Here is a 21212-nt window from a genome sequence, read left to right on the forward strand (position 1 = left end):
AGAGTTTGACGTGTGTATAAAACATGAATCGTTCCGACGCGTACTAGACAGGAGCTGACTTGTATAGCAGGTCAGTCGCGGGATCTAGTAAACACGCATATACTAGAAAAATTAGGTGAAGCCGGTTGAGGGGACATGGAAATGTCTGCTACAAATACTCTCCAACTAACGGAAAGGAACAACAAAAATAAAAACATGGTCGCTTGGACGTTCGGTGTGTCAAATTGTGATGAAATAGTTTATGTCAACTTGCGATGAAACGATCTGGCCAGTGTATGTGTCTGCCGGAATGGGTGATTTGGTGAGGTTGTGCAGAGCAGTCGCTTGCAGATTTGGGAGACGTGCCTGCAGTGTTATCGATGGGCACTTTGGGTTGTAGACCGTCAGGAACAGGGAGTCGAGATAAGCAGGTTCCAAGCGATCAATAGAAATGTTTTCCTGCTTACCATGTGTGCGAACAGTAAAATATTTGTCATTCCGCAAAAGAACACGGAAAGGACCAGCAAACGGTGGCTGTAGGGCTGGTTTAACACGATCGGAACGTATAAACACAAATGGATAAGTTGCGAGGTCAGGGGCGGTATAAGACAGTTTGCTTGATGTTTGTGGTGAAGAATAGCGTAGGTGCGACATGTAAAATTTCAAGTTAGTTACGTAAGCGACCGGGTCGCTAGGAGTATGTGGGTTTGAATTGAAAAATTGTCCTGAAATACGGGGGGTCGTTCCGAGGACTAATTCAGCGGGTGAACAATGCAGTGAAGAACGGTATATTGTGCGTAAATGTAGAAGTATAATGGGTAATTGGTCAGACCAGTTTAATGGGTTGTCTTGAGCGCAGAGAGCAGTCTTTAGGTGTCGATGAAAGCGACCGACTAAACCGTTGCTTGTGGATGATATGCAGTGGTCCGGATGTGTTTGCATCCAAGTAGCTCAGTCAAACGTACGATCCGTGGTTATGAACGAAGGTACCCCAAAAATGGAAATCCATCCATTGATTAATGCGCGAGCGATAGTCTCCGCGGAAGTGTCAGGTATTGGGATGGCTTGGGACCACCGCGTAAAACGATCGACACAAGTAAGGAGATAGGAGAATGAATTTGATGCCGGGAGAGGGCCGACCGTATCTCTGTGGACGTGGTCGAATCGACCTTCTGGAGTGTACCTTCTGGTGAAGGTACCGATGGGTGAATGAGTATGGCGAATCACTTGAACGCTGAGAAGCTGGACAAATTTTGCCCACGAACGAACCTCTTTGTTTACATTCGGCCATATGTAACGTTGTGAAATGAGCTTGACCGTCAAACGTATACCAGGGTGAGAAACGTGCAGAGCGTCGAAAACCTGGTGGCGCATTGCATGTGCGACTATAGGTCTTGAAGTGGGTGTAGAGACAACGCAGTCTATGGTACCTGGTGCTATTTTTAATGGTACCGGCTTAACGTGTAAGGAAAACGGTTTGTCGCTTGACGGCGAAAGAATGGACTCGTCCCGCTGTAGCTGAGCCATACGTTGCAAATGGATCGTGAGCGATTAAGCATCCTTAAAAAACGTTTGAATTGTTTAACAGATGAAGGAAAAGGAAAGCTACGGATGGCACCGAGTTTATCGGCGACCGGTTCAATTCCGATGTGGTCAATAGTATGTCCGAGAAAAGATAGTAGACAAGAAGCAAAAACACGTTTTTGAGCGTTACTTATGACACCATATTCCGATGAACGGGTAAATACAGTGCGCAAATGCCCTAAATGTTGTTCGGGTGTGGTACTAGCAACCAAAATATCGTCGAGGTACGCAAACACCAAAGGAAGACCACGCAGTACCTGGTCAATAAAACGTTGAAATGTTTGTGCTGCATTACCATGGCCAATGGCAATTCACCAACGAGATCCGTTATGTATCAGGCCATCTCAATATCGTGGCAGACAATTTGTCTCGGCCGGCAGTTGACTCCCTTCACTCAAGGATCGGCAATGCAGAAGCCACTCAAGTAGATCACCAGGATGAGTTCGAAAAAGCCAACTATTTCATTGGTGCATAATTCAGATGAAACGTTCCTTCCATCGATGAGGAGAATTTTGAAGCATGTCTTGAAGGACAACTTTTTGCCCTATGACCAGGGATCCCGCAGTTATAACAGTTTCCTTTCGGCATTGTAGTGGACGCATGCGGTGCGTACGGAACGAAATTGGGTGGCAGATTGGTGTAGAAATGATGACTGGCAGGGTGAGTTGGAGGTAACGATCCGGGTGGTGGTGGAGGATGGGATAATAAATTGGGGATCATAGGAGCAGCTTGGAGAGGCGGAGGAAAGGAGGGGGTGGGATATATGTTGATACCATTGCTTGAAGTCGGAATCACAGGAAAGGCAGTCAGGTTGCTATTCACAGCCGATGTACTTGAAGATGAAGATGTGGATGTCACTGTTGCTGTCGGTGTTGCTGCTGGTGTCTCGTTTGTCCCCTCGTTCTTGCCTCCATACCTACCTACCGGCCCTGTATTCGCCCCTACTCAGGGAGCACCACCACCTGTAGGGTTCCCACCTGGTTCAATGTTCACGGGGAATTCGGTAACACGAGGTGGAGGCACAGCTGCACGCCGGCAACTTCCTCCGATGCGTACTAGACAGGAACTGACTTGTATAGCAGGTCAGTTGCGGGATCTAGTAAATAAGCGTGTACTAGACAAATTAGGTGAAGCCGGTTGAGGGGACATGGAAATGTCCACTACACATATCCACCTGCAGTGGCACCTGCGTCACCAGAACTATTCTTCTGGATGTGGCAGGAGACTTAGCAACAGTGAAACCAGCTACAATGCCTGCATCGTGTAACCATGTATCTGGCAAGCAGCATAAGCCAGTGTGTACGTGACAGCGCGTTGATAAGCTTCGCTTGTTGTCCTGCTTGTTTCGGAGTGAGCATATTTACAGCCTTCGGGCAAACGGGCCTTCGGGACTTGACAAGTGGCTTCGAGATGGTATGAAGACGATGGTATATAAAATGAAGAAGCATAAGCTTTATCTGAGAATGATACAAGATGATGAAAGTGGAGAGCCATGGCGCTGGAACCTGTAGAAAAAAAGGGAATCAGGAAATACTGACAATGGTGATGCCTGACTGGTGGACGGAATGACGTTGGGTAAGATCATAGTAGTGCAGTGGAAATAAAGACGCGATTTATACCAGTGCAGTCAGAAAGGTGTCAACACTAACACTTTCGCTCTGCAAGCAGAGTGACATGGTTAATAACGCTAATTCGTAACCGATGTGTTTTGCAGTTGTGAGTCTCACGGATGTGTGGAATACTGCACGGACACTCACACCTGGCCAAGACGCTAACTGTGCCCTCACTCAAACTAAAGTGTCCTAAAAATCCCACCGTAAGACAGTGGGTTCGTGCTTGCAATCCAGTGCACTAAGGCGAAGCTTTACGGAACGAGCGGCCCTTCACGACCCAATCTGGACCCTGGAGGACCAGCAGACTATGACCAGTCCTGTGTGGGAATTCCTGCCCAGGGACCTGACATGACGCGAAATTATGGACACTGCTTCCTTAATCAGGTAGAAATCCCCCAGGTGCACTTAGACCCTTGTCCCACATGCCAAAAATGGGTTCTAAAATGCCAAAGCATAAGTGAAGACACTACGCTTAAGGTTGAAGTCGTCGACGCCCACGGCTTACATTTACGTGGAACTCTATTGCCATCTTCGTCTTCGTTCAAGTTCTATCACACGAATTCTTCTTCTTCAGCCATTCAGAGCACTTATGCTCGTCCGCCCGGTTGCCGAATCTGGCGACGTTCATAAAAAAGCAAATTCCTTGTCATTCTTATAATGCTCGCATTCACAGATGGCGCCTACTTGGAGTCTTCGCCACACACCACACGTTTCTTTGAGCTGACAACGGTGTCTCTTACATTTCGATGCAGTCCTCGTGGTAGCTTTCGGTTAGTCCATTATCTTTACCCATGATCTCGTGAGCTTCTACCCAACCATTCATTTCCGACCTGCTACTCTCTCTATATCGATCTCCCATCCACATGACAGGGCCACTCTGATGACACCATGTAACTACATCCACTCTCCAGGCCATCGGTTACCCTCTCGAATTGCTACCGCACCCGCCGACTACTAAGTCTTACATTTTTCAACTATTCTTTCCTTCGCCCTACGTCGACTGACGGACTAGCTCCCAGTACGAAGCACGGGACAACTTTCATATCTAATGCTGGCCCTTTGAATCTCTATCTGAATGTTCTGCATACATGCCATACGGGAGCATACTTACGGTACTGCCCTCATTCTTTTCCCGGAAACCTCAGCTATACCTAGTTCGTTAGGACCGTAAACGCAAATTCAAACTTCCGTAGGCTCATTCGGCTTTCACCGGCTTCTTTTTTTACTAATGGACGCCATGTTATCGGGTGGCACCTAAAACTCACCACACTTTACTGATCCCGCTCCGTTGACTCTTCTCCTCAAGTTTCAAAATTAAACGGCAGCTTCTCCGAAAGTCGCGCACGGCCGTCACCAATTTTGTGATGCCCACAATTTTCGTTCACGCGGGCTCCCAACTTAATAACAATCATCTGTGGTTCTACGTCGGGTTTACTCTGCCTGTATTTATACCCTTGTTTATACCAGGTCCAGCTGCTGCAGATACGCGCATCGTCCGTTCGTTCACCAACGCCTTGGCGTCCGTTAAGCAAACATCCATTAGAAGAGGTATGCCAGGGCAAATATGGCACGACACTTCAATGCCCAGTATTGTGTCATACCACAGCTGTTCTCTTCCTACACTCGAAGGTAAAACCGTGGAGTCGTGCTCATTACGTTGTGGAGGATAAAACTCTAGAGCAAACTCGGTGGAGATGAAGATGAGAAATTTGAGGCAGAAATAGATGGCAAGTTGCGTCACGAGTGTGGCGTGTATCGAAACTGTGTTGATTCACTCACATCGCTGTTGGGGGTATTTCGGTCTTAAAATTTAACTAGGATGGAATATAAGGGCTAATACATACAGCCGACTAAGCATCACAAGTAAAATCGCTTGATTTGTGTGGGGGTATGACCGAAGTTTCAGCGTTACGCCACGATCGTAAAGTCCGCGTACTATGCATGGCGGATTAGGACAAAATTATCTCAGAGATGGTTGGGGCTGGGTGAACAGTTTGTTCGTCGTTGAAGGTAAAGGCCTCATGGGGCAAGAGTAGAGAGTCGGTAGTAGGAAGGGAATGGTTGCAGATGCATCATCAGACTGATTGTGGTGTCATTATTGCAGTGACGTACTTTCTGAACAGCACAGCATCTCTACCTACGTTAGTCACCTGGTGGCTGGACATAGAATGCGTATTTCCACGGAGACTGGAATCCGGGTTCATCAAAGAGGTTGACGCAGGTAGATGCAAACCTATATGCTCTCCAAAACCGATCTTTAGGAACACAATGTTCTTATCTGCAAACATTTTTTGGTAGAACGAATCCCTTTGCGTCAAAATGTTGCACCTCAGCTGGACATAGGATGCGTATTTCCACGGAGAGTGGAATTCGGGTTCATCAAAGAGGTTGACGCAGGTAGATGCAAACCTATATGCTCTCCAAAACCGATCTTTAGGAACACAATGTTCTTATCTGCAAACATTTTTTGGTAGAACGAATCCCTTTGCGTCAAAATGTTGCACCTCATTGCCTACATGCACTCAAATAAAAAATCGCACAAATCCAACTTCATCCTTTTTAATTAGCCTCACTTTTAAAGTTTTGTCGCGCGTTCAACTTGAAATCACTGGTAGAGCTGGATGGGCACGCTTTGGCCGGCTGACTAGACATCTTGGATACCTAGCCGCATGTTGGTCGTGCGCGGCAGCTAGGTTCGTTCTGATACTGGGGGTGGTATGTGTTTGATCGAATCACGATGCAGCGCAACATGAAGACCTTCCCGGCATGGCGTACTCAACCATGACACATGTTTTTACCCCCGCGCAGGCTACCAGATTCGCAGATGGGCATGTTACCAATCGGTCATAATTCCGACTTTTGTACTAAAAAATACTTCAGCCATCAAATATTTCATTTGATCGGGGGAAGTCAGGCTTGTGAAACAGGTTATATCAAACAATCAGACAGAAAAAAGCCACTGAAACTTCCGAGTCGCAAGGGCAAACGAAAGGAAAACTGTCATTTGTTCCATGCGAGTAAAGTGTATATGTTCAGAGGGTGTACCGTATAGCTCAAAGGCACCGAGGCGTTGGTTCGAGCCACCGTATCAAGCAAAGCCACACAACATCGTTGGGTGAGACTGAATAGACCGTGGTTTCTAACCAGAATCTTGTTCATGGTGCATCTTTGGTCATGGCACTGCTTACCCAACAATGATAATAACAACAATAATAATTATTATAACAGATTTATTCCCCATGTTGTAGGAAACATGCCGACTGAGGCGTGATTGGATCGTTACAACACGAATATGACAGGCAGCAACACACCGGGGAGGAGTTACGACCAATGAGGCATGCTTACTAAGTGAAATGTCACCGCGTTTGTAGGAATCAGAAAATCTATGATAGTGGGCGTAACGTGCGACGTCACAAAAATTTTTTAAGTCAGCGAAATCATAAATGGCCAGAAGACCCGAACCTCTCGGTAAGTGTTCAGGACGATAAATGAGTCGAACTTGCATAGTCCACCTATTTCCACACGTATCCCCGGCAACCATCGATATCCGCTACATCTGGTTCTCACTGAAATGGTGCAACCTATTACGTTCTTACAAAACATACACATGCCTAAAATGATCCTTAATCGCCCTCACTGGCAACAGACGGGAACAGAGCCTTTTGTTTGCTACAATGATATGCTGTAGCGGGTTTGCACTCCTGGAGTAATTAGACCATTCAGATTTAATTTTATTCATTTTGGATAACGACTATCGGTATTTTAGCAGCTAGTATCAGTTGACAAACTGTCCTTCATTCAGTTGTCGGCACTTCTGTGGGTATCGGGATTTTTTATTACCTTGTAATGCACTGGGTCCAAGGTGATGAAATCCACGTCCGGCATGAATGTGAACCCAGATGGTTTCAAAAACTGGTGACAAACAAGGCCGCACACAAACCGATTCACCGTCTGTGCTGTCGTGCAAAGCAGGGAACAAATGAGGCAAAGCAAGCGGCTTTGTATTCTCTCAAATGTCCCTAAAATTACTGTATATTAATATAAGGTCGAGGAAGAAATAGTTGGTAAAGTGCTCGAGTGCTAGAGTTAATCTGATGCGCTACTGTTTGAGGGCGCTGTAACAGGCCTGATTAGTTAGTTCCAACTGGTCTTCTATGTATCTGGCGGAGACAGCATTGCGAAATGCCTAACTCTGCGTTCCAAATGTACTCGTTTAAGTTACCGTGGAAGATCACAAAATTGGGGGCGCACACCTTCTGGAAGGAGCTTGGAGTGGCTGAATCCCAAGGCCAATAGTTCATTGCCCTCCAGATGGCGGATGCCTACCCTCTGATTATGGAGACAGCCAGCAATGCCATCCACTCGTCAAGTAATTTACTTAACACTGTTAGCACTTAGTTGTCCAAGGGATATCTATGCGGAATTTGCCAGTGTTGCGAAGTGTTTGGCGCGACACTAAAATTTCAAGGCCTAACATTCTCAAAAGAGGGCTATTGGGCTACGGCTGCAGTTGGTCCGTACTTCCAAAGATGCGATCACTGCGCCGTTTCGTGCGACGCTGTCGGTTATGGCGCAACTGCCGATCCGAGCCCTTCTCCCTTTTACATCTTGCCTCGAATCATTTTACTTGCCTTTTCGTCCTTGCTAGCCTCCCGGGACTGGAGCAACTTCTCAAGCTCAACAAACACAACGAATTATCTCTTACTTTTGCAACTTCTTATGTATTTAAAATTGCCTCCCATCTTGAATGACCGCCTTGCCGGTTAACAATTCAAATGGACTGCCCTTCTGAACTGGTGTAGTTTAATCCTATTCCAGTTTTACAGGATATTTATATTTTCCGTTATCCTTACCGCGCAAATCGTCTTTTGCCGCTTCGGTTATACTATTTTTGTACTAAAACCTTGATTAACCGTAAATTTGTTTTAATGCATGAGTTTGCGACCTGGTTTCGATCACGCGTTGGCTGTTGATCCATTTCGGCTTTGCTTACCCTTTGGAACACCTCGCCGTTTGTCGAAAACCGCTGGGGTTTGTAAGTTTGTTTCCGTGCAAACTACTTTCATTTTTGTAGTACAGCACATTTGCGTAACCATTCGTTCGGATTTTTGCCGGTTTGTTTGCCAACCTTGGTGCTCGTTGCTCAAGAATTCGAAACGGTCGTTACACTTACTGACCTCTCTCAACTGCTTCTTCTATTAAAAGTTTTCATCCTGATATCTCCCGCATTGAAAAGTTACTTAGGACCTTATATGCTGAAATACACCAAGCTGACAAAGAATATCTCGAGAGTTAACAATAGCATCTCACCAGCAAGCTCCCAGCTGACGGAGAGTCCCTACGGGTATCCCTCATATGCTTTGAGGAGAACGACACTCTCGAGACCCCTCCTCAAAGTAAATTACGCACGCTACCTCCGCTTGCGCTGCAGTTAGAGTGGTCACTCAGTCGCTCGTGCGAGTTCCACCGACGGTAGATTTATCACCAAACCTGTCATTACAGCCGACCACCCGAACGCATAATTTGCCGGCTGATACTTACCCCTTCCTCCGAGAGTTAAGCTTACAGTCCTTGAAGTGCAGTTCACAGCTCTGCAACAGAGTAGCCGCCCGACTGTTAGCAATGTGGCCGTCTCCCTAGCTGACATATCAGCCCCTCTTCAGACCCTCAAGTAATCCTCCTCGCCGGGAGCGACGGCATACCCTCCCATGTTTTCAGACGTGGCGTTCAAGATGTCAAACATCTTATCCTAGATTTTTTCGCTCAGTCAGACCTGTACTTCTCTCCTTCCAGTGAAAACAACCTGTCGTCTTTCCTCATTTCAAATCCGGGTCTGAACAATATACTCCCAACTACAGGGAAATCAGTCATATCCCCCTTTAGTGTGAACCCTCTGAGAGTCTGGCCAAAGACCTGGTAACCGAATTCCTTTTACCAACGAATGACTTAAACGATTAACAATACGGATTCCTGTCTCAAAAACCCGTCAATGGCGACCAGCTTCGCCGCACTGAGACTGCTACGGAAGCCAATATTGCCGGGCACCCTATTGTGACAGTCTACTTGGATATCCAAAATGCCTTTGTCTAGGTCCTTCTGCATCCCCACTGAAGAAACTTAGTGCCCTTGGGGTTAGTGGATCCTTATTCCAGTGGTTCACCTCCTGCTTGTCTGACAGGACGACGAGAACAAATTAGGGACAAACAGTCATCCCCATGGTCAATCACCGGTGGAGTCATTCAAGAAAGCGTGCTAGGCCACATTCTCTTCATGCTGTATGTTAACGACGTCTTCGGCGACGTGCTACATGGAAAACCACTCTTTCTTGCCGACAATATAAAACTTGCCCACACATTTCCTTCTATGCTGTAACCCTTGCATGTTGCCAGATCCAAAAAGACTTTTACTGTTTGACTCGCCGGTCAAGTACCTACAGCCAAAACTTCTTTTCTTCAAAGTCCCGCACAACTTTCTGCCGCTCCTCCGTTCCACGAAGATCAACGACTTTGGTGTTATATATGCTTGCACGTTCAGCTTTTCTACGCCAGGTCCAGCATTAGTCACCAGGGCACGTAGACTCTGCTTTTTAATATCACGTTCCTTTCATCTTCGAGACATGGAAGCCAAAATTTTCAAGCTTAACGTGAGACTAATTCCTGAACACTATACTGTCTTCTCTTCCTTCTCAAAGTTGAGGTCCAGCATTAGTCACCAGGGCACGTAGACTCTGCTTTTTAATATCACGTTCCTTTCATCTTCGAGACATGGAAGCCAAAATTTTCAAGCTTAACGTGAGACTAATTCCTGAACACTATACTGTCTTCTCTTCCTTTTATACTCAAAGTTGTGGACTATCTCTTAAGAACATCCAATGGTCGTTCACCAAAAATATTTTCACCTTCAAGTCCCCTCTTCCACCGCTCCTAATGCATAGTTTTTTATCTCGGGCCATTATGCCGCGGACGGTAATGCAATGTTCTATCGTACCGAAATGCTTTTATATCAGATGCTGGGTCAAGCGTTAAATCATATACTCCCCATAAAGTGCGTAATTCCATAAACATCTCTCTGTGCCCTTCAGCGCGTACAAATCTTCGCCAACACTTCTTTCTACTGTACTCGCATCTGAAACAACCTCCTAGATCGGCTTCAAAATATTACATACCACCAAATGTTGTTGTTGTATGTAGAAAACTCCCTTACATGTGAAGCCGCAGGCACCCTCCTCAGTGTCCAACTACCCCCATTTCTCATTATGAATCATGTCCAAATCGCCTCCGAATTTGCCGAATGTACGGTTAGTGGGGAAATCATTAAAACAATAATTTTGCTGAAATAGAACAAATCCCTTACTATAGCTTGCTAGTTTTGACTTGCCCGAAGCAACAGTCACCAGCGGTGCCTGCTTGATCAAAGTGTGCTCTATCACTGGCCCGGCTTCTCGAGCCATTTTACGGATGATCCGACGTACCTTCTTCCGTGTTACTCGCATGGACCTCGAAATACTCCATAGAGATTACGTCAGACCACTCCTAGAATACGCCAACCAAGTTGTCTACTCAGGACACACGAAAGACGTTACCCTCATTTAGCGTGTTCAGCGAGCCGTCACAAGAATGGTTGCCGGCCTCAAATCCGTGGACTACGAAACGCGTCTCGAGACGCTTGCTCTCTTTCCCCCGGAGTACCTTCGCCCCCGAGGGGACCTAATTCTTACTTACGCCCTGTTTGAACAAACCTTGGCAAACAGGTTTTTTACCTTTGAACCAGCAAACACCCGGCGGGGATATGGTAAGAAAATTCTCAAGCTCAGAGCACACACATTCATTAGACAAAATGTTTCTCATTTCGGGCAGTAGGTGCGTGAAATGACTTTCCTCCGGCGGTTGTTCACGTTCGTTCTACAGCCCAGTTTAAAGCACTGTTAGACACTTATTTATGCGAATCCTCGCGCTGGCAAGCATACTGCCCCGCGCTGCGAACATAAAGAGCAGTGCCACACCCTTTTTTCACTTGTGCTTTCCAGGTGAACGACAGTCACTGGCCGACAAGAGCAAAAGCGACCCGAGAAACTTGGGCAGTAGCCTCGATCCTGTGTATCAATCCGTGAATCCGTGAAACATACTAAGCTCCTTTCAGCTTGGTCTCTGTTATGGACTAGTTTGTTTGCTCTGTTTATTGAGCAGTGAGTCGTCTTGCCTAGCACATAACAACATGAACCAAAAAGTCAGAGTTTCTCATACCTGAGAAGGTGTATTACCCCACACAATTCATTCAGCGCACGCACTCATAACATTACGGTGCACCTCCGCTTGGCTAGGTAGCTCATACTCTGTCATCGTTTAGACATGGATCGCACGCTCTGGACAACTCTATTCTTTTCTAATTGTCGCAATATCAGCTGGGCCTCATTTGTCTACACACCGACCCGCACCTTCCAGTAGCTATTTGCCGTTTGCCTGTTCAAAATGACTTAACTGGTTAAGGTTCTATATTACTGCACAAGCCGCAATAATGACCGCTCTGTGGCATGCCGCCCTGCAGATGTGGTAACATGCACGAGTGATAAAACCCTCGTGTGGTGGTCGGTGAGTCCTACAGGGATTGTCGCCATGTTGCGTTGCTCCATGGTGTGTTCGTATGCCTACCAACCTTCTAGTAGCATGAGTGCCTCGCCTATTACCCGGAGTTGTGAGCATGGACTTTATTTGGGAAATACGTAAACGGGCTGTTGTTTTATGTTTTTTGCTACTGGTCTGGACTCGTCTCGGTTTTCATATAACTGGCTAATCTGTGAGCAGCACACAGCAAAAACTGATCTTTCGTCTGTTAAAAAAACAAAAAAATTGCAAAAGATGTGGACTAGGTGGTCTGAAGAGACTGTCATTTCCACGGCTCACATCGGTGTGCAAAGCTGTAGCTGCCTTCGTCAAAGTCCGAGTCGCACCACACCAAAGTCCACCTCGTCAATTAAACAAAAACCCGAACCTACATAATGCTCTCAGAAGTGAACACACACAATCAAAAATATATGTCCTTGTCTCCCTACTATCAACCTACAGGACTAAAGCCTAAAGGCAGCGGATAGCAGCTTTTGATGACTGTTTACTCGTATTCTCAGCTAGGTTGTGGTACTGTTTGACCCACGTAATGAATTCCAGGTAAACTGGTCCATCATTTTGTAAGTCCACTCCAGGCCATTCATCACGTTTGACTTCCTAGGAACACAACTGCGTGCTTGTGTCGGTTAGCTCTAGACCTCTGGTTCTTAAATGTCATTCATTGGCCAACTCAACCCTGCTTGACCATTATTCTACTAAATACAAATCCACCCCTATCCCATTCTATTTATTAACCTGTTGCCACCACTCTAATTGTGGTAAGCGTTAAGTGTCCTCTTTCTAATAATGCCATTGTAAACACCAGGCTTTACTGAGCTCATCCTGCTCCCTCGCATTCACAAGCTTCGAACTTGACCAACACCTAGTTTGGACACTTTATTTGGTTGTCTTTCACTCCACTTGGTCTGTGATTGGCATTCACAGGGATCTACAAATGTGCCAGAAAACTACCTGCGATCTTACATCGGCCCTGTTCTTCCTTTGAGTATTTCTTTCGCTAACCCGAAAAAATCCCACTGCCTAAAGAATTCCACATACCAGCGCAAGAACCTTAAATGTGACGTCCGTTGTGGAGATGTCCGAAAACCGGAGAATGTCAGGCTGGTGATGGTACGGCACTGCCATATTTAATTTGATAGCACACCTGCAACTCTTCCCTCCCTATCCCCGATACCGGTTAACAGCAAACATGAACAAACTCTTCAATCGACCTCAGACGCACCCAGGTCGGATTCATTTAAATCTGCTGAAACATTTACTAAGATTTTACCATTTTGGTGAACTTTCAGCATGTGCCCTCGAAAACGTCAATAATTTCTGTAGAAGTTGCGCTGCGGCTTGCATGTTATCACCAACTCACCCTTCCTGGGAACTTTTATACCCGACTTCACAACAGCACCGACATCAGTGAGTCTCCACGTTATCAATGTACACCATGATTCTGAGACTCCCATTACCATTTATCCGCATTGATAATACCTCCACTTCATCGTCTTCACTCACGCCTTTCGTGACCCTGACCAAAGGCCCAACAATCCAAGGCCACGAGGCCGCAGTGGTGGTTTTAGGTTTAGTTCAAAGTGACCGGCCGAATTACGCCAACCCTGCTTCTTCACAAGATCCGCCGTTCTGGTTCCTCATTTTCCGTAATTTGCACTGTTGTTCTTGCGTCTCAGGTAGAATGCCTATTGTTTTTTCCTTCTCCCTTTGTTTTCGCGCGTAACCTTCAAATCCTAGCCTCTACATCAAATAATACCCACAGTTTTTTGACACTGTCTCTTTTCTGCGCAATCCCACACGCTCTCAACGTTTGCCAGCCATGGTCTATGTCTGGCTGTAACCTCATGATGATGTTTGGTGGTATGTGACACATTAGTTGGGAGTAAACATTAGTATTAAACTAGACTGAGTTATATAATGCCTTCAACCCTGCCCAGAACGGATTTCATGAGGTAGATTTTGACCCCCCATTTCTAGTGAGCGGTTTCAGTGAATGTCAGCTTCTTTGTAGACCTTAGCAATGCTCTACGCAGTTCTCGCGTGCCGCTTCCTTTACAGCGGTCAAGCAGGCCCGTGTTATTCGCGTAAAATGCACAAGGTTAAATAATCAGGTTTGAGGCACTAGACGATAAAAATTACGGATACCGGATGTTGATTCCATGTGAATCCACGGTGAGCGCCGGTAATTTTCTTTGTGTTCTGGTTACTCAGGAGTAACGTGACTTACACCCGTTTATTATGACGCCGATTGCTTCGTTGCTGCTTGCTTTTCCCCATTTTATTCCAACTTAGGTATGCTTACTCTTCAGTAACTGATGTCAATGTTTGGTTTTCCGCCCATAATTGCTTGCAACTTCGTCTCATTTTTCCTTAATTTCAAGCGAATTCTGTTACGGCTATGTGCTTTCTGTGTTTGAGTCACGCGTGCCAATCCAGGAAAACGACCAAGAAATCCTAATTCTGGAATCACGGTACTATTGCAAATATAACAATATACATATTCAACAAACCTCCACGGATTCTCCTCTGCAGGTACCATAGGGTTACAAAAATAAGGCGGTACAATTAACAGCCTGAGGATGAAGCGCAAATCACTTCGCCTCAAAATCGATATCGTCACAACCAAACAGATATCGATGGCGAGCAACCGCGAAATCACAATGTTCGACCAAAGTCCGTAAGAGTTATAAAAATAGTTCAGTAAAACAAAAAGGTTTCAGTTTATCTAGTCAAGAGGAATAAATATGGGGATTGGCTGTCACTTGGGGTTGGAAACGGGAGCACACTGTTGGCAAGCTATCTTCTACACATACTCCGACAAAAAGCGGAGTGATCAGGTATCGAACCCAGAGCTTCCGAACGGTAGGCAAATGCGCTGTTCACCACACCAACCTGACGCCTGGAAGGGTCTATTTTTATAATACCCTGCCAGATAACCTTTAGTAAGACTTGTTTTAAACGGCGAAAACACGCAACCTGACTTTTCACGTGACACGAGCTGCCGCGTCGCGCCGCCAACCAAAAGCCAGTTCCTCGCGTCCCAAAAGTACTGATTTCTGCGCCGTTGTCTCTCTATACGGCGAACTCACACCGTCAGACTACCCGTGAATGTATGTTTGAACATCGTTAAGTGCTCACTTGTAGTTGCTTCTAGAAATCCCCGCTGCTTCAGTGACTATTTTTTGCTCTTGTTGATAGCGTCATTATGGATTGTACATTTACTTAATTCATGATGCTTATTAACCCGCTTGCCTATAGAACCGGTTCCCGTCAGTCCTCAATACACCATCTGCTGCCCAAGTCTGTCCGGTTCTACTGTTTGCAGGTTACAAAAAGCGTATAATCTAGTAGCCACAGTCGTCCTGTGAGATCCTCATCCACCCGGATTTTAGATCGGAGTTAAGCATTTATTAGCCAGCGCTCCAAGAGGAGGGGTTGTCGGTGCCGTCGTGGTTGGGTTGGCACTGACGGAAAGCCAGGTAAAACAAGCGGCTCTAGGATGATGAACCGGAGTTACATATTTGCAAAACAGCATTAAACTGGATTTATTTTGGCGTCTCAGGGACACCCTTTGAAAAAGGATGTGCAGATTTGCTCCTGTATACATGCAGCAAAATAAATCATCTGGCCGACCTTGGGCGCGACACTAAGCGTCCCCCGGGGTCCTCCGTTAGGTCAGCTTTTGGATGTACGGCCTTGTCTTGAACAAACATGGCACAGGAGAAAACGTTGGTATCTGTTATAACATCAGCCGATTCGACCGAATCCACCAAAAATTTGCCAATACATGGCTTTATTGGGTTCTAGAGTGGCAAGGCGACTACAGGGTCTCCACATTTGTTAAGCTTTCTCCCTCATTTCTTGGATTATGGGCGGTGAATTCCGACCCCATAAAACCAGTCTGCCATCTAGATCCTCGAATAAAGTCGCAGAATATGTACTTCTGCATTTCAGTGTGTAGCAGCCCTGTCTTGATAGTTCAGTGATGAGGTCACTGCCAACAGGCACTAGTGCTTCTGGTATCCGTGTAGTCAACTGGAACTGCATGTCACGTTACTGCGTTCCACCACGTTCCTTTGCTTGTACAGGTCAAGGATCAGAGCCAGGGATCAGAACCATACAATCTGTAACCAGGGGCGGTAAAGAACGTTTAACAGATGACGGGACGGGTGAGTACGCCGCTGCTCGAGCTCTCACCAAATATGGATGGAGTAACGTGTTGAAAAATACATCTGAAATTATTCATGGATGCATAAATAATAAGTAAACGACGTAAGAGCGCAAGTGGGTCGAACTCACAAGTCTAAAAAATTGCACGAGGACCTGTTACATTCGTTGGGTTCAAACTTCATTTTTTGTTTGCACCTCCGAGTAGATCAAATCGATTCAATGAAGTTGTAAGCGATTGGAACCCAAGGGCTTATGTACCCGGGTCAGTAGGCTGCCAGTGTGCGTTTGGAAGATGAAGAAAAATCACTGGGCTACATTCTCTGTGATGGTAGACCATATCATGGCTATTGGTGCCTAGACTTGAAGAGGCAGTGGCACCTGAGGCCGTTCACCCTTAGTAGCAGCTTGTATCTTGTGAGAATGGGTATTATTAAACGGCTTAAAACGTGGTGATCTGTACTGTAAACAAGACGAAATTGGTGGGTCAGTTTCGATTACAAGATCTTCACTTCGGATATGCCATTAGAATAGACTGAAACGAAAAAAGAATTTGAAGGCTGGCGGGATACGGAGTGAGGTAATACCAGAGGATGGGCGATGAGCTCAGAAAAAGTGTAGTGTTGTAACTATCCAAAAAGCTGCTTTACCAGGAGTGTGTGGCAAATAAATAAAAATAATAACGCCAAACTGGGTAGACAATAATAAAGAGGCCTGGTGAAACAGACTCACTAAGAATTGTCCTCATTAAAGTAGTTCGTCGTTGGCCTAGCGAATCAATAACAGTTCAATCGTGGTCGTCCGTGGGTCTTGTACTGTACAGTTCTCGCTATCATAATGTTCGAAGATAGTCTGAATTTTTTTGATACCAGAATTAGCAAGTGAAACTCGCGAATGACCACTGTAAGCGTGAGCGAAACCGGAAGGGAGAGTTGAAGCACGTGACCACTTTGGTAACGCGTGTAAACTGTACAAAATGCGCGTTTTTGCAGTTTATCGGGTTCAGACAAAAAGCGTTTATGAAATCCAAAAAAATACAAAATGCTATAATGGAAACAAAAGAAAGATACAAAACACCACCTTGGACAACGGATATTGTACTTAAATGTTGTAGGAGCCCCTTCTTCACGGATTGATGGATTGATACACAAATCGAGGCTTTTGCCCAAGTTTCCCTGGTCAGCTTTTTTTTCTTGTTGTTCAGCGGCTGTCGTTCACCTGAGAGGCACGATTGAAAATGGTGTATCACTGTTCTTTATGTTCTCAGCTCGGGGCAGTATGCTTACAAGGGTTAGGATTCGCATAAATAAATATCTAGTCTTCTGAGTCTCCTCCAAATGACATATGGACGCACATTTAATTATTCAGAGGAAAATGCCAGTCCAAAGACCGCTGCTTTGCAGCGTCTACATCCATTTGGGGGGCACTGGCATCGGAATTCCAGGATTTCAAGTCGTCCGCAAAAACAGGCCTGGAATTGCAAGAAGATCTGGAAGGTCGTTGACGCAGTTCAGAAACAGCAGTGGTCCCAGAACGCAGCCTCGAGGAACTCCGATGGAGACCAGCGCTGCAGAAGAGTGGGTCGGGCCTATTCTCACTCGGAATGATCTGTCTGAGTGGAGCCCCTTGATCCAGTGAATGATTTTTCCTTGAATCCCGTGACACTCGAGTTTGTGGAGCAGCGGGACGTGTGGGACCCTATCAAATGCCTTTGAGAAGTCGAAAAATATGGCATCCGATATGAGTCCTTCTTTCTTGGCTTGGGTTGAGCTGTCCATAAACACGAGCATGTTTGTCAAGCAAGAACGGTTTGTGAGAAACCCGTGTTGAGCTGGAGATATCAGGTTGCTGGAGGTTAGGTTATCTAGGATAGCTCGCTTCAGAATGCATTCCATCGCCTTGCACGGCACACTAGTGAAACTTATGGACCTGTAGCTGCCAGGCGATAGTCGGTCACCAGTTTGTAGATTGGCGTGACAATCGCTTCCTTCCAAGCAGAGGGAAGGTAGCCATCGTCAAGCGACTGACGAAACACCAGGTACAAATGATTTACCAGTGTAGACGACGTTTCCGTCAGGATCCTTGGATGGACCTCGTTGGGCTGGTCTTGTGCAAGAGCTGATGAATGTACTCCACCGTAAAGAACAGTTAGAGACTGTTCGCAGTTACGCCTTGACAAGAGTGAATTTGAGGAGGACGCTGTGGCAAACCTCGTCCTAATCTCAAATAATTTTGGAGAGGAGGATTTCCCCCTGTTATGCCCGTGATTTTCTGCTAGGATGGCTCGAAACGGTGATCCTGAGGCTGTAATATCGTGGCTGAGCTCGGAACAAAATACTTAAGCACAAGGAGAAAGCCTACTTGAAATGTTCGGTCAATAAACTTTGACCCATGTATCGGCATGTGAAGCCACGCAGCCCTGCACTAAATGGGTTCCTTTGCCGCAAATCAGGCACCCTTTAACCAGGTCCACAAAAAATCAGACCATCGGTATGTCACTGCATGTTTCCGCGTTCTTCCTACCATCCACTGACAGGATGCTCATTTTGGAGAAGGTTCAGCGAATGAGGTGAACCTCCCTTTGTGTGGTTTGAAATCTACCCTACGCGTTCCGTTAGTGGAGACCGTTTATTCATCAGCGCCTCTTTATAGTGTCCCGAAAAGACGATCTGGTAAACATCAAGGGGAGCAACCGTTCCGGTTTTTTTGCATAAAGCTGTGTGCACCCAACATTACTAACGGTTCACAGGTTGAAGTTCAGTCATTTTGCTTCAGTCCACCCGCATGAATCCAAGAAGTTATGATGCCATTTGACCCGATTCGTTGAGTTCCCGGCTCACCGCTCATGTTCCCACTTACAGACTTCATTGAACTCCTTGACGCAATTGGTAGTTTTTCTTTTCCGTTGGAGGTTAAACAGATCCTCAAGATTTTCGCAGTACTTTAAACCGGCCCGAGCAGTGTAAGCTGTTATCGCAATATGGTCCTGTTCGAGGAGTTGAAAACCAAAATACCATCAGTGGAACGCAAATTTTGCACCGGAGCCAAATATGTCGATCGCTTCCACGATGTGACGCCTGTATGTATATATTCATTTGAATATCATCATGTTCTAGGCTGGGAATTTTGGAGAATGCAGCAAGATAAGGATGAAACACTGTTTAGAACACTACAAAAAGGTAAACATGGAGTCATAACTCTTCTGCATCTTACTCAAGCCACCTACTCCGGAGATTGTAAAAAGATTTGACACGTGGAACAATCCTGATGTTGAACAAACACGAATATTTCATGCCCTGGTTGGTGACAAGCAGCTCGAAGTTGCACGGAATATGTATCACGGCATCAGAAGCAAAGATCGGTGAGAAAACCATTAACCATGTGAACATTCAAAAATACCATTTAATTAATCTCCTAGTGGTTCTTGTGGTAACCGTCAGTTGGCACCAAATGTGAAATAAGTAGACAGTTGCAACTTCTCTATAAGGCTACAGAAAATTCATGACTTACCTCTCGTGTGGGAAGTTCTCCTGGTTGCGCAACGGAAGCACTGTCCGCTCCTTGAAATAGGAACCGAGAGGCCAGCCGGATGATGCAACCCATGGAAAAAATGCTAAAGTTTGAGCAAGTAAGCGTTTGAACGGAAGGTGGACTCTCAGATATTGAGTCTGCGCATGACTTTACACAGAAAAGTACAATCATACATGTTCCGGTGCTAAGAACACAGTTTCCTAGGGGAGCACGCAAGTTTGCTTATGGTATTCGTTCGTGTTTCCGCTACTTAGCCAATCATAGAATTAATTAAAACCGATTAAAGGAAACTTTTGAAATCGTACCGAACTACCTTTATCCACTATTACAATATTTTCAATTACACTTACAATTACAATTTCAATTACAATTTCAATTAAAATAATTTCAAGCAGGATCAGTTGACCCACATATGCTTCGAAGACAACTGAGCAGAAGTCCCAGATCACAAAGACGAAATTTTTTCATAGTGGACAGCAGTCGTTTGCCGGTGGATCAAGAACAAGTTTGGCTGATTTTGAAAGTGCAGAATGCCCCAAGGTCTACAAAAATATTGAAGACCTCTAATATCATGGATATCTCGTCAATACTTATCAGCAAATACCATGGCGCAGCGTTCCACCTTATCACGACTCCCACATTTGTGAGCTGAGCAGCACTGAAATGGTCGTTCAAATGTTGTCAGTGAACAGGAAATAGTATTTAACAAAGAAAGACATTTGGGGTTACAACTCTGAACCTATTCTTCACTGCTAACTGTCTGCTAAAGATTTGAACAAGCAGCGATGGTGAAGCTGATAAAACGCCAACTTCCTGTTAGCTTTTTAGTTACTTGCTTGCTTAATTGACTGTGGCAGCTCCCTTCTACATCCTTTGAGCTACTGTACGAAAAGACTCATAAATGTTGCGCGCATAACATCAATCAATAACCTTTACTTATTTGATAGTCTGATTGAGTTATTCTAGTTTGTGTGAGTGAGGTGAAGATTTGTACTTGCATGGTTAATGGGATCGTCCGGTCATTCTGATGCCATGACTTTGAAACACACGGTATAGCAGTGGTTGTTTCTTAAGAGAATGATGTTGAAATTTTATAGGTCCTCGGAATGAAAACTTATGCTAGCCTGAGGAGGACAAACAGTTAACTCAGTGCTGTCGCCTATAAGATTCACATGAAAAAGGAGGCCGATCGTTTTCATGGGACACATTACTTTCCTGGGAGGTCTGTAGTCACACTGGCGAAATGTGACATTTTCTTTACAGAAATACACCTGTCAGATTTCTGTTACAGTGGTTTGGCAGTACCAGGAGAAATTCGTTGGATAAAAACACCGCGCAATTATGTGTCATGCGTGTAACCACCGCTTTTAAGATTTACTGGATGGTGAAAAATCCTAAACGTTGCCACAAAAGAACTGCCGAGAGTTGTTAACATGGTGAGCATGCACCTATTTCTTACATTTGTTACTTCTGTAGTGGTTAACGGTCAAATTGCTAATGTAAGCCAGATACAAATTCACAAGGAGAAAAATCCAAGCAAAGCTTGACTCACAGTTCAAAATAGGAGGTTCCGTAGTTCCGTATTCCGTTGAAACAGCACACCAAGAAAAGCCCTAGCTTTTTGGTATTCCAGATCTCCGGTGATCGAAATGTTACTCCACAAGTGTGAATATATTAGTCCAGTGTTTGTGGCTAAAATGTTTGATCACGTTTAGAG

General features: G+C 45.4%; 2 protein-coding genes across 2 annotated transcripts in view; one reads left to right on the forward strand and one right to left on the reverse strand.

The window, feature by feature from the left end:
- Window positions 1-930: 930 nt before the first annotated feature.
- On the reverse strand, window positions 931-1820 carry T265_13723 (hypothetical protein; the record flags this gene model as incomplete). The annotated part of the gene is given in 2 exon segments (XM_009170196.1): window positions 931-1497; window positions 1509-1820. Coding segments are annotated over 2 exon segments (879 nt in total), but the record flags the coding sequence as incomplete, so codon positions are not given.
- Window positions 1821-18899: 17079 nt separating this feature from the next.
- Window positions 18900-21212, forward strand: part of T265_05223 (hypothetical protein) — a gene marked incomplete at both ends in the record, with an annotated part of 35166 nt that continues 32853 nt past the window's right edge. Inside the window, one exon of the mRNA XM_009170178.1 lies at window positions 18900-19325. Coding sequence (XP_009168442.1) covers window positions 19297-19325 — 29 coding nt within the window. The remainder of the gene's footprint in view (window positions 19326-21212) is intronic.

Source organism: Opisthorchis viverrini (genome assembly GCF_000715545.1).
Source record: "Opisthorchis viverrini unplaced genomic scaffold opera_v5_95, whole genome shotgun sequence".
NCBI lineage: Eukaryota > Metazoa > Platyhelminthes > Trematoda > Opisthorchiida > Opisthorchiidae > Opisthorchis > Opisthorchis viverrini.